The sequence below is a fragment of the Heloderma suspectum genome, chromosome 2 (genome assembly GCF_057233095.1).
Source record: "Heloderma suspectum isolate Gila_16-S chromosome 2, 16-S_ref, whole genome shotgun sequence".
Lineage (NCBI taxonomy): Eukaryota > Metazoa > Chordata > Lepidosauria > Squamata > Helodermatidae > Heloderma > Heloderma suspectum.
Window position 1 is genome coordinate 115863411 of NC_139459.1, and position 14757 is coordinate 115878167.

The following is a 14757-nucleotide window of genomic DNA, read 5'->3' on the forward strand; positions in this document are numbered from 1 at the left end:
AAATTCTAAAAAATAAATCAAAGTTTGAGTTATGAATAATTAAGAAATGCCCATGGAAAAATTAAACAGTGAAATTAAAGAAATAGGGGGAAATCTTGACAAATAGAAAAAGACAAGAGAAAGCTGGAGCCCTGGACATTTAAATATGACAAGTAATAGTGCAAGTAAAAAGTAAAGTGGCTTGTGATCATGAACTGCAACGTGAAAACGTTAGTCCCTGGATGTTTAAATACAAAGACTTGGTCCAAAGAAGCAACAGACTGCACAGTAACCTTCAAGAAACACAAACGTCTCAATTCTGCACTCCGGAAAAGACCAGATTCCTTCATCTCCGCCATGATTGCAAAGGTTTGGCTTCTGCATATCGGCCTAGGGATGCTCTTCTTCACTGAAATCTCATCTCGGGACTGTAACCAACTTCACAGCAGGCTACAAAACTTCAACACTGGCAGCTTGGAACTTCTGAGCAGCAAAACGGGATCCACCATCCCTGTGCAATGCATAGATGATGTCATGAACTTCTCTCCCACCGCCAATGAAGAGCATCTCATGAAGTTTGGTGAATTCCAGGAAGAGAATGCCAAGGTGGCCATACATGAAATCTTCCAAGAGATACATCACATCTTCAGCCAAAACCATACGGAAATGGCCTGGGATGAGAATTCCATAAGAGCTTTCCAGGCTGGGCTGGACCAGGAAATTGAGATGCTGGGACCATGCTTGAGCGCAGGGCGGTACAAGTACAATATCAGGCGGACAGTGAAAAGGTACTTCCAAGGGATCAACGACTTCCTGAAAGGAAGAAAGTACAGCCTGTGTGCCTGGAAGGTTGTCCAGATGAAGGTGGAGGATTGTTTTGTGTTGACTGACCGCCTCACCCAAAGGATTAACACCGAAGGTATTTCTTTATGTTTAAAAAATAATTTTCAAGAATCTCACAATAAAAATGAGCCAATTTCACAGAAAACAATTTGTGATATGTAAAGCAACCATCACTCCTGAGCGATTTTACTAGTGGTATCCAACCTTCTTTGCATCTTCCAGAATTGGTCTGATGATTCTTCTCAACAGAACAAGATTCACTTCTAACATTCATTGTAGGCAAAACTGAGTGTGCATTAAGTGTTTCTTCTTCTTCTTCTTCTTCTTCCTACTACTACTACTATTCCACTCCTCCCCTCCCAGTGACACTCCCCATTGGAAAGGAGGTTGGGAGGTTGTCTGCAGGGCCTCAGGGGTCTTTTGGCCTCATGAGTGAAGCCTGACTTCTCAGCATGCCCAACTGTCCCCATAGGATTGCGCCCTTTGGCTGAGTGGCAGTTGTCTTCCACTGGACAGCTTGACTAATAATTGGTATGTCATACTTTCTGTGGTTTGGGATCATGGTGTCAGAAAGCACTTGACAAATTTCATTAGTTAGTTCTAGGCAAAATTCAGTGGCAAACACAGATAAAAAGACATAGGTGGATGGATATCATACGTACAATGTGAACATACTTTTCTCCTTTTACAAAGTCTCTCTTCAATGGACTCCTAACAAAGTCAATTACTTGAAATCTCATCTTCTGAAAGTTTTCTAGTCCAGTTTTCTGAATCTTCTGTAGAGTGAAATAGGGAGCAATACACATCGAATATTTGGAGCCTGAAATATGAACATTTTTTAGTTAAATGTTGAAACAATAAGTGAAAATGAAAATGAAAAACTATTTCAAAATGAGTTGGTAATTTCCACTGCTTCCTTCCTTGTTTCTAGATTAAACTGCACAAATGATGCATTGAAAGCAGCTGAATGAAACTGCAAATCAAACACAACAACCAAATCATTCAGCTTTCACTTGATTTCTCCAGTGACATGTTGCTAGAAAGCAAAACAGCTGCTGTTTCCTGTTCATCTCTTACTACATTGTTTCACTTAGGCCTTCTCTACATGCAGCTTTTATTGGGTGCTCATGATTGGTCACTCGCAGTAGTTTGTGCTTTCCTTCACAAGATGTCATCAAGCTCCAGGGCCTCTCCCATGCTTTCTGACCATTATTGTCGCTTTTTTATTAATGTAGAAAATGCTGTATTTAATTTTAATGGTGCTCCAAGGGCTTGGGTATGTCTGCAATTCCACTATATCTCAGGTATACCACTGTGCCATCTAGTGGTTGTATAATGAAACATTTGGAACTTGCAGAGAAAGGAAATCCCGCCCCCAAAGGACATGTAAAGGACTCGAGTTTAATCCTGCAAAAAATCCAGAAGCAGAAGCCCCAGTAAAGGTGCAGGTTAAAAGCCTGGTGTACAGAAGCCTTTAGTTAAAAGTCATAAGAAGTGATTTGGAAAGATGCAATGGTACAATGAAGTGAGACAGTGAAGGTAAAGGATCAGAAGGGAAAAGAAATCATCCTGTAGAGACTTACAGAATCATTCAGCTGGAAGATCCTCCAAGAGAGTTGCTCCACCTTCTGCAACTCTTCTTAAGTATCACTGGATGGATGAGTTGTGGCAAAAGGATACACTGAAAAAGAGATTTCCCAAACCTGGGACTAAATTGGTATCCAGTTGCAAAACTCTCCAGCAGTGTGTGTCAGCATGGCACATCCCTGCAAGTGCAGCCATTTGTGCATGTCAAGCAATCAGAGAGGGCCAAAGTGCAAGCAGTTCCTCAGGGATTCGTCTTCTTCTATGAATTGTAATGCACTATTATTTATATTTGGGGGCTTGTTCTTTTATTATTTATTTATGTATTTAAAACATATGTACCCTGCCCTATATCATTAAGATCTCAGGGTGGCGTCCAGATTATGAATTATTGTTATAAGTATTTCTATTGCTGGTTAACTCAAATACATGTATTTATTGATTTCCTTTATTTAATATGTATTTAGTAGTCAATAATATTAACATTATTTCTTTATATTTGTTATTAAATACATTGAGTGAAAATTACAAATGTCCTTCCTATTAAAAACCGCAACTGCAAAAAGGCAAGATGGGTAGTTTGGATGATTTGCATATTTGAACATTGTATAGCAAGGGAGACATGCTAAAGAAATCATTCACATCCCCACAGTGGCAGCTGATGACTCCAGTTCTGGAGGGGACAGTCATTCCATTCTGGGTTTTAGTTACCACCAGCCAAAACTCCAAAGGTGCTATCCAAGGTGCTGAACCTTAGTAACCAATGACAGGAACTAATACTGCAACACTGTGAAGAGCTACACTGCCCTAACTGCAGTCCTTACATTTCATTAGATTTGCATATAATTTTGGTGCAATTCAATAACCTATAAAATCCAAAGCTCAGACCCTTCCTGTGCCATATACTCAACCTGTTCTTAAAAATAAAGCTCTGTCTCTCAATCAGCACTTCTACTCATTTAGGCACTAAGCGGCACTAATTAATCAATAGCATCCAACACTACTTAGTATTGTGAGTGAGGCCACCACACGCTCCAGCATCTTCCCTAAGAATGTCAAATTTGATACAGGGAATCATTTATCCAAAACCATAGGAGCTAAATTTGGTTTCTTCAACAAGGCTCTCACCACTGCATCTTTGAAATATGGAATATTTTGAACCATCAAGTACTTAAGGGTGCCCTCCTATGGAGACAGTCATCAGCCTCCGAACTCGGAGGCTGACAACTATCCAATGCAGGGATGTCGGAGCACAGAGGCAATCCTCAGCCCCGCTTTCCAGCCACCCTGCATTCCTGGCTGGACAGGGGATTTAATTTGTGTAGCTGAGAAGCTTCCAAGTGGGAGGGGGGAGGCCCCGCAGTCCATAGGATGCTTCACAGCCATAGGATTGCTCTCTCCGTGAGTCACAGGCTTCTCAGAAGTAGAAGGATATATTTCTAGAAAGCTTGTAATGTCTTGATAAGAACACATGTCTTGTTAGGAGTTTGTACATGATTTTTATTAAAGAATTAAAGGTATGTCTACTAGTATTCAGTACTGAAAAAAATATCTGCCATATTCAGATCTAAAATTTGGTGTTCATATTTTCATACATTAGGAACTTCTATTAGTCCTATTTTGTATGCTATATGCCTACCTCACAATACGACCAGTGCAACATAGACATGGAAGGATAAATACAAGGCATAGCTTGACTTACAGAGATAAAATTGTTGTTGTTCAGTTGTTAAGTCGTGTCCGACTCTTCGTGATCCCATGGACCATCGCACGCCAGGCCTTCCTGTCCTCTGCTCTCTCCCAGAGTGTGCTCAAGTTCATATTTGTTGCATTGGTGATGCTATCTAGCCATCTCATCCTCTGCCATCCCCTTCTCCTTTTGCCTTCAGTCTTTCCCAGCATCAGGGTCTTTTCCAGGGAGTTTTCTCTTCGCATTAGGTGGCCAAAATATTTGAGCTTCAGCTTCAGTATCTGTCCTTCCAATGAGCAGTCAGGGTTGATTTCCTTTAGGATGGACTGATTTGACCTCCTTGCAGTTCAGGGGATGCGTAAGTGTCTTCTCCAGCACCACAGTTCGAAGGCATCAATTCTTCAGCGCTCAGCTTTCCTTATAGTCCAGCTCAGCCATACGTTACTACTGGGAAAACCATAGCTTTGATTATACGGACCTTTCAGAGATAAAATCCTAAATCCTAAATCAAATATCTCTGTTCATGCAATAGTTAAAGACCAAAGAAACAATAAAACAGAATACAGGCAGAAAATTGAGTCTAGTTCAGTCGTATTTTACATTGCTCTCTGCAAGTATTTAGCTGCAATACAGATTATTCTGTATCAGAAAGCAGAAAAAGAACATAGAATTCAGACAATCCTCCTGGATACAACGGGTAATATCTTACAGGGGCCGGGCATGCACAGCCAGTCCTGCCAGGCCTCGGTCCACGCCCACTTGCCCCAGCCCACACGTAGCATGAATGATATAGTGCATCTGGGGGTGAGCCCTGACCTGAGTAAAAACGCTCATTTCTGGAAGGGGCATGACCTTCCCCTTCCAGAAACCAGTCTTTTAGCTCAGAATGGGGTCTTGCCAGTAGTGCTATACACGGGCCACGTGCGGACTGGGACTGCTGGGGCTGGCCATGCACGGACCAGGGCCAGCAAGGTTCTGTGCATACACACTTTACACAGCCCTATTGTATACTACTCAAAAAGAATAATGGGTTAATTAACTCATTACAAAGATCTCAATAAAAATTACGGGGAAAAAACCTGCTTCGGTTTCTTCTGAACCACAAGGACATAGTCTGTTGGAATAAGGTATCCCTCGTTTCCATGTTTTGGAGCCAGCGATGGGCTCCCTGCCAGACAGCACTCCCTTCCACTCCTCCCCTCCCAATGACACTCCCCATTGGAAAGGAGGTAGGGTGGTTGTCTGGAGCAAATCAGACCAGCACCGAGGCACTCTGAAGTGAAGCCGGTCACTGCTGAAGCACCTTGGTCCACCTCAGAGATTCAGAGATCATCTGATGCCTTCTGAATCCCAGGCAGCCTGTCTCCAAAATATATCAACTTGAGAAAGATCAGGGAGGGAGGAGGAGGAGGAGGAGGAGGAGGGAGTGAACTTTGGTGAATGGCAACTCTCGTTGCCAAATTAGGGCTGAACGTAATCCAGCAGTCTCCACTCAGTGACAGTGGTGGAAAAGGGAGGAGGAATATTGGATAAACAGCTGCATGTGTTCGTTCTGAGAGAGGTGGTGTTCCTGTGGAGAGGACTGAAGATATTTGGCTAGAGGCACGCGTGCACACGCACGCACATGTGTGTGTGGTACTATTGCTGTTCTTCTTTCCCAACTGAGTTCTGTTTCTTTCTTTTGTAGATTCTTTATTGAGAAAGCACACCAACCATTTAGTACTTACTTTGAGTTTCCTCCCTGGGTCTTAGTCTCCCCCCACCCCACCCTTCTGTATTTGGTTTTACCTTGCATTCTTCTTGTTCATTTAAAAAACCAGAAAAGTTCACTTTAGTTGCTTAGCTTCCCACACACACACACCCCTTTTCAATTCTCTCTCAACTATTCGTTTGTCCTTACTCTGATTCTCTCTCTCTCTCTCTCTCTCTCTCTCTCTCTCTCAACAAAATAAAGGACTCCTGACAATCCATGAAACACAGACTGAACGGAGTAAAGAAAATTCGTACTCCCCTACCCATACCTTCCACTTACATTGCCAAACAGGCATGAAGTTGCAATGTAAATAGCAGGCATAGGGAAAAGAGTTAATCCCACCCTGCCACTCACTAGTCTAGGGTCCTGGTCTGTATGAGGTCCCATTAGCTTACTTTTGAGCAAAAAAGAAAGAAAACCCAGCTACATCTTTACAGTAAGATGAAGTTTGACGCTCAGATAATTTGGGGTGGGGGGTGGGGATGGAATGCACACATTAGGGGAGCAGAAGGATCAGGACTTTGCGCCAAGTTTCTGAAAGCAGAAATGCAGTACAAGGGTCCCAATCCTTGATCTTACTTTCTGTGTGGTGAAGAAAGGCCCTGCAGGGATCATATCTCACACTATATTCATATGTTACACTGAACATGCATTCACTCTCTATATACCCCCATTTCATTTCACTTCATGCACCCACACTTTTCCTCGGTCAGCAAAGATGCCCCATGTTGTCCTGGTCCTATATTGCTTTATGAAGCATCTAGTGTTACTGCTAGCAGAGGTTTCCCTCTCATGGTTTAACCCATCCTGCCATCTACTGATGTAACTAATGAACCACTCTGGCTCCACTCACAGGAGGATTTCTTTAGCGATAGAGTAAGGCTCAGACTTCATAAGGCAATACAGGACCAGGACAACATGGGACACCTTTGCTGATCTCAGACACTCCATCCTCCTTGTGTGGATTTGGGCCTGAAAGAAATGTGGATGCATGGAGGGTAAGTTGTAAGCAAGCATAATTCATGACATTGTACAACATCATCACTGATCACGCAGCACATCAGTTAAGGCACCAGACTTAGCTTCCCATTTCCTGGATTTGTGGACCTTGAGCAAACATGAGATAGATTTAACTCCGAGCTTAAACCAGCAGCCTTTCCAAAATCACTGGATATAAATTACACAGGTTTAATAACAGACAAATTGAATTTGATGATGTCAGATGTTACTTGGTAGGGCTAAAAATTAAACACATCTCGGTAAATTTTGCGGTGGTTTCATTCTGTTATATTATTGTAATATACATTAAAGATGGCTTTTAATTCTAATATTGAGTGGTAGTGTTTGTTTATGGCTTATTGTATCTCTCCCACCTAGTCACATGTGACTGGTAAGTTTGGTTGATTTGTCTCTCTTGGACATTTCTGTTCCAAGTTATTTTACAAAATGTAGACTGTTGCCTGAAACAGGTACTGGAACATGGTTTTATGGCAGTTTTGCAGTGTGTGTATGTGTGTATATTAGGGATGGGGGAGAATTTCTCCCCGAAACTTCGGGGGGCCGAGTGCCAACACATTCGGTCCTCCGAAGGTTCGGGGAGAAATTCTCCGCCCCCCCACCCCCGGGATGGGACTTACCTTTTACGAATGTTGCTCCCGGCGGCGGGTCCCGGCGGCAGTTCGGCAGGTCTTTGTCAGGGGCGGGGGCGGCAGCCGGTCTTTCGACCGGCTGCCGCCACCGCCATTACAAGAAAAGTAAAAAAAAACAAACGCCCCTGTGATAGGCTACGTAACGATTAACGTAGCCTATCACGGCTAGATTTGCAAAGTCAGCCGTGATAGGCTACATTAATCATCATGTAGCCTATCATGGGTGACTTAAAAAAAAAAAAAAGCGCGTATGCAAATGGTGGCCCCCATAGGGAGCCGCCATTCACGTTCCTTATTTGGTCCCTGTAGTCTACGTAAAGATTTATGTAGACTACGGCGAAAATAAGGGCAACGTTGCAGAAAATAAGGGCAACGTCAGCTTCAGCGGTAAGCCTTATCTCCCAACTCGGGGCCACAAAACCCGGAGCCGAGAGCCTCGGGCCTTACCAGTCACCTGAAATGGTGCCCACGTATGCTCCTGTCCTCTCCCCCAGTGGAGTGCCCACCCGGAACCGCCAGTACAGTTATGTGACCGGATAAAAATAGCAATCGGATGATACCAATTAGCCTACATTACTCCCTATCCCACCAGCAGTATGAAGTAGGCAAAAAACCCATAGCCCGGCCAATCTGGCTAAGAGCAAAAATTCCTACTCAGCCCCCAATAGGGCAACCAGTACAACCCACACTGCATGTTGGGTGGGAGGGAGGGAGCCAGAAAAGCAAGAATGAATGAGGAAAGGGGGCGGGGAGGCCTAAGTATCGGCCGGCTCAGCCCCCATTCCACCTGGACGTCGGGAGCTAGGGCAAATGGCCTTCGATCTTGTCCCGCCCTTCCCCCCCAACCCGCAACATCCCCCCCCCCCACGGCCAGGCAAGCCAGACGCGGGGTGAGGGGACTTGCGGGTGCATAGGGGGGAGAAATGACGAGACAACACAAATAGAGTTGGGATAAAACTGGGCCACATTTATTGACATATTACAATCTGCAAAGGAAGCACTGGCAGGCACATAGAAAACAAGTAATCATGACAGGTATAGAGTGAGGCATTCGTCGTCTGAGGCATGGCATCTACTGTAGCCACCCTGCAGATCGATCCACCCAATTCTGGGCTGGGAGACCTTCCCCTGTCACCGCCCCTCGAGCCACGGAACCCGAGTGGGTGAGGAGGGTCAGCCTCAGAGGTAAGCCTTATCTCCCAACTCGGGGCTACAAAACCCGGAGCCAAGAGCCTTGGGCCTTACCAGTCACCTGAAATGGTGCCCACGAATGCCCACCTGTCCTCTCCCCCAGTGGAGTGCCCACCTGGAACCGCCACAGGAGGGCGACAAGCCTCTGCTTAGTCACCCTCCCCCAACCCATGCAGCAAAACACTCCATGATGCCCCTTCGCAGATACTCCAACAAGAAAACATTCTCTGCCCTTACCTGAAGGCTTTTTTGTGAGGACAGGGGAGTGGGAAAGGCAGAAAAAATTATTTAACCTTTTTGATGTTAAAAAAAGGGAGCCTCCCCAGCCCTATACAAAAATGAAAAGTCTAAAATGGTAATTGAACTATCTTTAACACTCTTATGTCTGGGTCTGAGGCCTAATTAACAAATGAGAATGATTACTAGATTAATATTTGCTGCTTCTACTATGGATATTTTAGCAAGTCGCATTTACTAATTGAACATCGACATCTTGGGAATCAGCGAACTCAAATGGACAGGCATGGGCGAATTTAATTCAGGTGACCATCATATCTACTACTGTGGGCAAGAATCCCTTAGAAGAAATGGAGTAGCACTCATAGTCAACAAAAGGGTGGAAAAGCAGTACTGGGGTACAATCTTAAAAATGATAGAATGATCTCAGTACGAATCCAAGGCAAACCATTCAACATCACAGTAATTCAAGTCTATGCCCCAACCACTGAGGCCGAAGAAGCTGAGGTTGATCAGTTCTATGAAGACCTACAACACCTTCTAGAACTAACACCAAAAAAAGACGTCCTCTTCATCATAGGGGATTGGAATGCTAAAGTAGGAAGTCAAGAAATCACCGGGATAACAGGCAGGCATGGCCTTGGTGTACAAAATGAAGCAGGACAAAAGCTAATAGAGTTTTGCCAAGAGAACATGCTGATCATAGCAAACACTCTTTTCCAACAGCACAAGAGGCGACTCTACACATGGACGTCACCAGATGGTCAATATCGAAATCAGATTATGTCCTTTGCAGCCAAAGATGGAGAAGCTCCATACAGTCAGTAAAAACAAGACCTGGAGCTGACTGTGGCTCAGATCATGAGCTGCTTCTTGCAAAATTTCGGCTTAAATTGAAGAACGTCAGGAAAACCACTAAACCATTCAGGTATGACCTTAATCATATCCCTGATGAATATACAGTGGAGGTGAGGAATAGATTTCAGGGATTAGACCTGATAGACAGAGTGCCTGAGGAACTATGGACGGAGGTCCGTAACATTGTTCAGGAGGCAGCAACGAAATCCATCCCAAAGAAAAAGAAATGCAAGAAAGCAAAGTGGCTGTCTGATGAGGCTTTACAAGTAACTGAGGAAAGAAGGGAAGCGAAAAGCAAGGGAGAAAGGGGAAGATATACCCAACTGAATGCAGAGTTCCAGAGATGACCACCATCTTCAGGGAACCCAACCGTCATTCCATGCCCCTCTCGGCAGAAGGATGGACCCAATGATGGCAATTCTGGGCCAGCGACACCGAATCAGCTGTAAATCTCAGGCTTGAAGAATCAGGGCCTTGCCCTTCAGCAGGCATAAATCGTTCCCCCCATGTGCAGAACCAGAATCTGCGGGGGAACCTTCACCAGCCCTTGCTGGAAGAACGTGGACAGGAGGTGCACCAACACATGCCACGTCTGCACAACCACTGGATGGTGGCACACCGGCTGAGCCCCAGCTAGGCTCCGCCACATGAGGAGGCACTCTGACTAGCCCAGAGAACCATGCTGTGCCCCCAGATGAGCACGCATACCGGTTCCCTCGCACTCCGGACAGCTGAAAGAACAAGAGACAAACATGTGAACACCAGCGTCCTCATGTCCGAAAAGGCCCAGCAGGGGCCTTGCGGAGGCCCAATATGCCTTGGAGCTCCACCTGCCGACAGCCTGCACTTTGTCTGATGTGAGCCCCAGAGACACAGCGCAAGCCCAACACCTTCAAGGCCACAGAGTGACTACCCAGAATTGATGTTTGGTCAGGGGAGAGGAGTCACTAAGGCAGAGGAAAGGGCCGGGGAGACTCCTCCAGACCTAGAAAAAAGGTCCCCAGGGTGGTGACCGGACGAAGGTCCAGCAACATGGCTGGGAACAGCGACGCGCTAACCCCACTCCTGACCTGGTCGGTTTTGGACTTCCTCAGCGGAATAAAGACCACCTGCTGGGGAAATTGCACATCACTAAACTGCCAAGCCTCGTGTGGTGAGGTAACCAAAGGCCACAGAGCCCGTAAACCCAGCAATATGTCTGGCAGCAGAAGGGCTCTGGAGTCTGGAGGCGCCAGGGATCCCCGAGACCAACCCTGGAGCACCTGCCTGACCAGGAAGTCAGCAGTGTTGTCGGCCACACCCTTCATCTTTAGCCCAGAAGGCCAGTGCAGCAAGCCTGCCCAAATAGTCTGGGCAGTCCCTTTCATGGGCTTTTGAAAATTGATCGTAGTCCTGAATCAATTCCAGGTGAACAGGAAGCTGAGGCCTTTGCTTGGGAAGAAGCTGAAGCCAAAACTATAGTTACTTTAGCAGGATACCCTATGGGGAGGGTAAGAGAAGAGCAAAAGAGCCTAGACTACATCTTACTTAAAGGCCAGGATTGGACACATCTCCTGTACTGCCATAGCACTGGGCATAGTAAAGGAAGCTGAATAATAAGAAAACTCCTGCTATACATATAGGCCCAAACAGCTCCCATCAACTGCCACAGAGAAAATCTTAACAGTTTGTCATCTACTCTCCAAGACTGTCTCCATTCAAAAGTCACCAGGGGAAGCAACGCAAGGTAAGTTAGAAGCCACACAATGAAACACCAAATGAATATTAGGACCTGCGTGTAGCACTCTAAATGTTTGTTAACCATTCTGCTACTTAATGCTGAAACATAGCACAGCAAACCTCTAAGTTTTTTAAAAGAAGCTGGTTGACTTTTATTTTCTGATTAACACATGGGCTTATAAATATCCAATTCAAAGATCAGGGGAAAAAATTAACAACAGGAATTAGCTGCTGGATACAGCTAAAACTCAGGACAGGAAGGCCTGGCGTGCTATGGTCCATGGGGTCACAAAGAGTCGGACACGACTGAACGACTGAACAACAACAACAGCTAAAACTGGAAGTCTTCAGCTTTTGCCACCCTCGAGGTGACGCCACCCTGGCTTCAAACACTGGCACACCAAGTTGGTGTTCTGAGCTTTCCCTGGCCTGTCCATCTTGAAGGTGGACTGAGGGGCCTGTGATTGTTCCAACCCATTGCCCCTGGTCGGCAACCGGTGAGGCAAATTCTGCTAACCACACCCTCCGAAGCTGGTAATGATATAAGTTGGGTTAGCAGCCCATTACCTTCTAGGAGGTGCTCCACACGCATGCTGCATCTGCCAACCACTGCATGGTGGCATACCGGCTAAGCCCAAGCTGGGATCCACTGCTTGAGGAGGCCCTCCGACGGGCACAGAAAACCATGCTGCGCTCACAGATGAACACCCGCACCGGTTCACACACACTCCGGCCATCTAACCAAGCGCATTCCTCCAGTAAAGTTGAGGAAGCAAGCTGGACCGATGATCATTATAGTTGGCAAATGTGCCGCATGATCTGGGAAAGGTCCTTGCCTTTCCCACCCACAGGTTGTTCCCTCCTAGATGCAGCACTGGAACCTGCAGGGGAACACGCACCAACCCATAATGGAACGGAGTGGGAAGAAAGCACTCTCGCTACAAGCTGCGCCGGTCAATCCGTGAACACATGCACCGTGGAACAGGCTGCTCCGGGAGCTGCAGCCTGACGTATATGCGCTACGACCAGTTTGAAACAACATGCTGTGTCCGGACATGAGAACGCATGCGCACAGGTTGATGTCGAATACATTGATCAAAGAAAAATAAATAAATAAATACCTGTAAGGACAAGAAAAGAGATGCCGAGCAGTGAAGTCCACACTTTAGGAATGGACACAAGACCATAACTGTAAACTACTGGGAGGGCTACAACTGTTGCAGCTGAATGAGAGAGCAACACCCCAGGGCTCCCTATCAACCCAGGTACAGAAGGCCCTTGTCATGTAAGCAGCATGGCTTACACTACTTAAATACACAACACTCAACGAGAGCCTCTTAGCGTGGTTTCTGGAATTTCCAGCGTCCGGGTATTAGATGAAACATTGGCACTGGTGCTCAACCTGTCGTTTGTATGCCTCATGAGAAAAACAGGCGTTACGCAGGAGGTGTTGCAAATTCAACACTACTACCCGATCCATAAGGATCGGATTGCAGGAGGACTGCGGTTTAATAACCTGAATGGAGGCCTGCCCCTCACACACAAGGAATTCAAGAATGGATGTAAAGTCTTGAATCAGCCTGCATGGGCCAAGCTGTGTATAAGAGAATTTTGAAAAACGGGATTTCAAGAGATCATAGGGCAGCCCTTGGGCGTGGCACTACGCACCAGATGATCCTATACTTGACCCTAACTGGGTAGTGTTTCATACCTCCCGTGTTACTGCACAGTTGTAACCTTAATAAATTTAACCAGTTAGCTGAATTGGCACAGACTCCTGCCACTGACTGTGGAGTAAAAAAAAAAAAAAAGATGGGGGGGCAACCTTGTTTAGCTTCAGCAAAGCAGAAGCTACCTGTTCCTCCCGAGCATGCCCTTGGCATGAATGCTAAAGCCGCTGCCTCGCAATATGAACAAAGAACAACCCTTACAATCATCAACCCAGTGAGGCGGGTTACACAGAGATCCAGGGATTGGCCTAAAGTCACACAGTGAGCTTTACGGCCAAGTGGGGACTAGAACCCATATCTTCAATCCCATTATGGCACTTTAACCACTGCACCAAGCTGGTACTCTAAGCTGCCAGGGAGGTGTGAAAACAGGAGAACCCCAAACCCACATAGCTACCGGTCTCCCCTCTCAGGGTTTGGCAATGGCTCTACCAAGGGCGTGAGTCAAGATTCTCACCACGCCCTACCCAGGGAAGCTGGGTATCAAGCCCCAGACTTTGTTAACAATGAGGGGGCTCTGTGATATGCTCAAGGCCCGAGTCTGAAACTTAGGCAAGGCGGAGGGCCTTCCCCCTTCCCCCCTGCTCGCTTTTCTTTTCTTCTCATTTCCTTTTGTCCCTTTTCCTCCCCATCTATGGACCTTGCACTCCGACCTGAAAAATTAAGACCACAATTTGAAGCTGCCTCCCCATGGAAAGGAGACCTTCTATGTGGGGTGGGAATGGATGGAAACAACCCTTTGAATTGTAGAGGGGCATCTATGTCTTCACCTCCCCACCCAAACACAACTTCCCCTGCAGCAATGGGGCCACATGCACATGTCCCCATTCCTTCGTTTGAGGGTGAGAAAGGAAGAAATCTGCTCACAGTGCATAGCCCTGATGCTATGTATTCATTTGGCCAAATAAAAGAAAGCCCTTATATCTTCTTCCAGAGATCGTCTAAAAGATCTCTCTGGAAGAGAGGGAGAGACTAATAACAAACAAAATACATGCACTTCCCGTGCAGAAAATGATAGCTGAAAATCCTAGATACAACTTGGCACTTTTTTCCCTTTCCTTTTTTTTTTTTTTTTGGTCTCCTCCTCCTCCTCTTCCCATCTAAATACAAAAGACGCTGGGCAGGCAAGGCCACCAAAGATCATAGAATCATAGGGTTGGAAGGGGCCTACAAGACCATTGGGACCAACCCCCTGCTAAATGCGGGAAGCCTGATTCCCAGGCAGTCACCCAGCCAAGTACAAACCAGGGCTGACCCTGCTTAGCTTCTGAGATCGGGCAAGATCAGGCACATCCAGCCCTTTGACTGATTGCTTGAAGGTGTGGGGAAAGAACTCCGCCACATGCTTATTATTATTATTATTATTATTATTATTATTATTACTGCACTGCAGGCCGTTCAGGAGGCATGGGCGAACCCCCCCACCCCTCTCTGGGCTGGCAAGGCCGCTCTGCTGCCATCCACAGCAAAGGCAATTCAGGCTGCTTCGTAGCACTGAAACTCCCCTTCCCTCTGCGGGGGCGG

General features: G+C 46.1%; 1 protein-coding gene across 1 annotated transcript; it reads left to right on the forward strand.

The window, feature by feature from the left end:
• Nucleotides 1-336: 336 nt before the first annotated feature.
• On the forward strand, nucleotides 337-13756 carry LOC146352649 (interferon beta-like). The gene is made up of 2 exons (XM_084829671.1): nucleotides 337-898; nucleotides 13647-13756. Exons 1-2 carry the CDS (start codon nucleotides 337-339, stop codon nucleotides 13754-13756), a joined length of 672 nt encoding a protein of 223 aa, XP_084685797.1.
• The last annotated feature ends 1001 nt before the right edge of the window (nucleotides 13757-14757 follow it).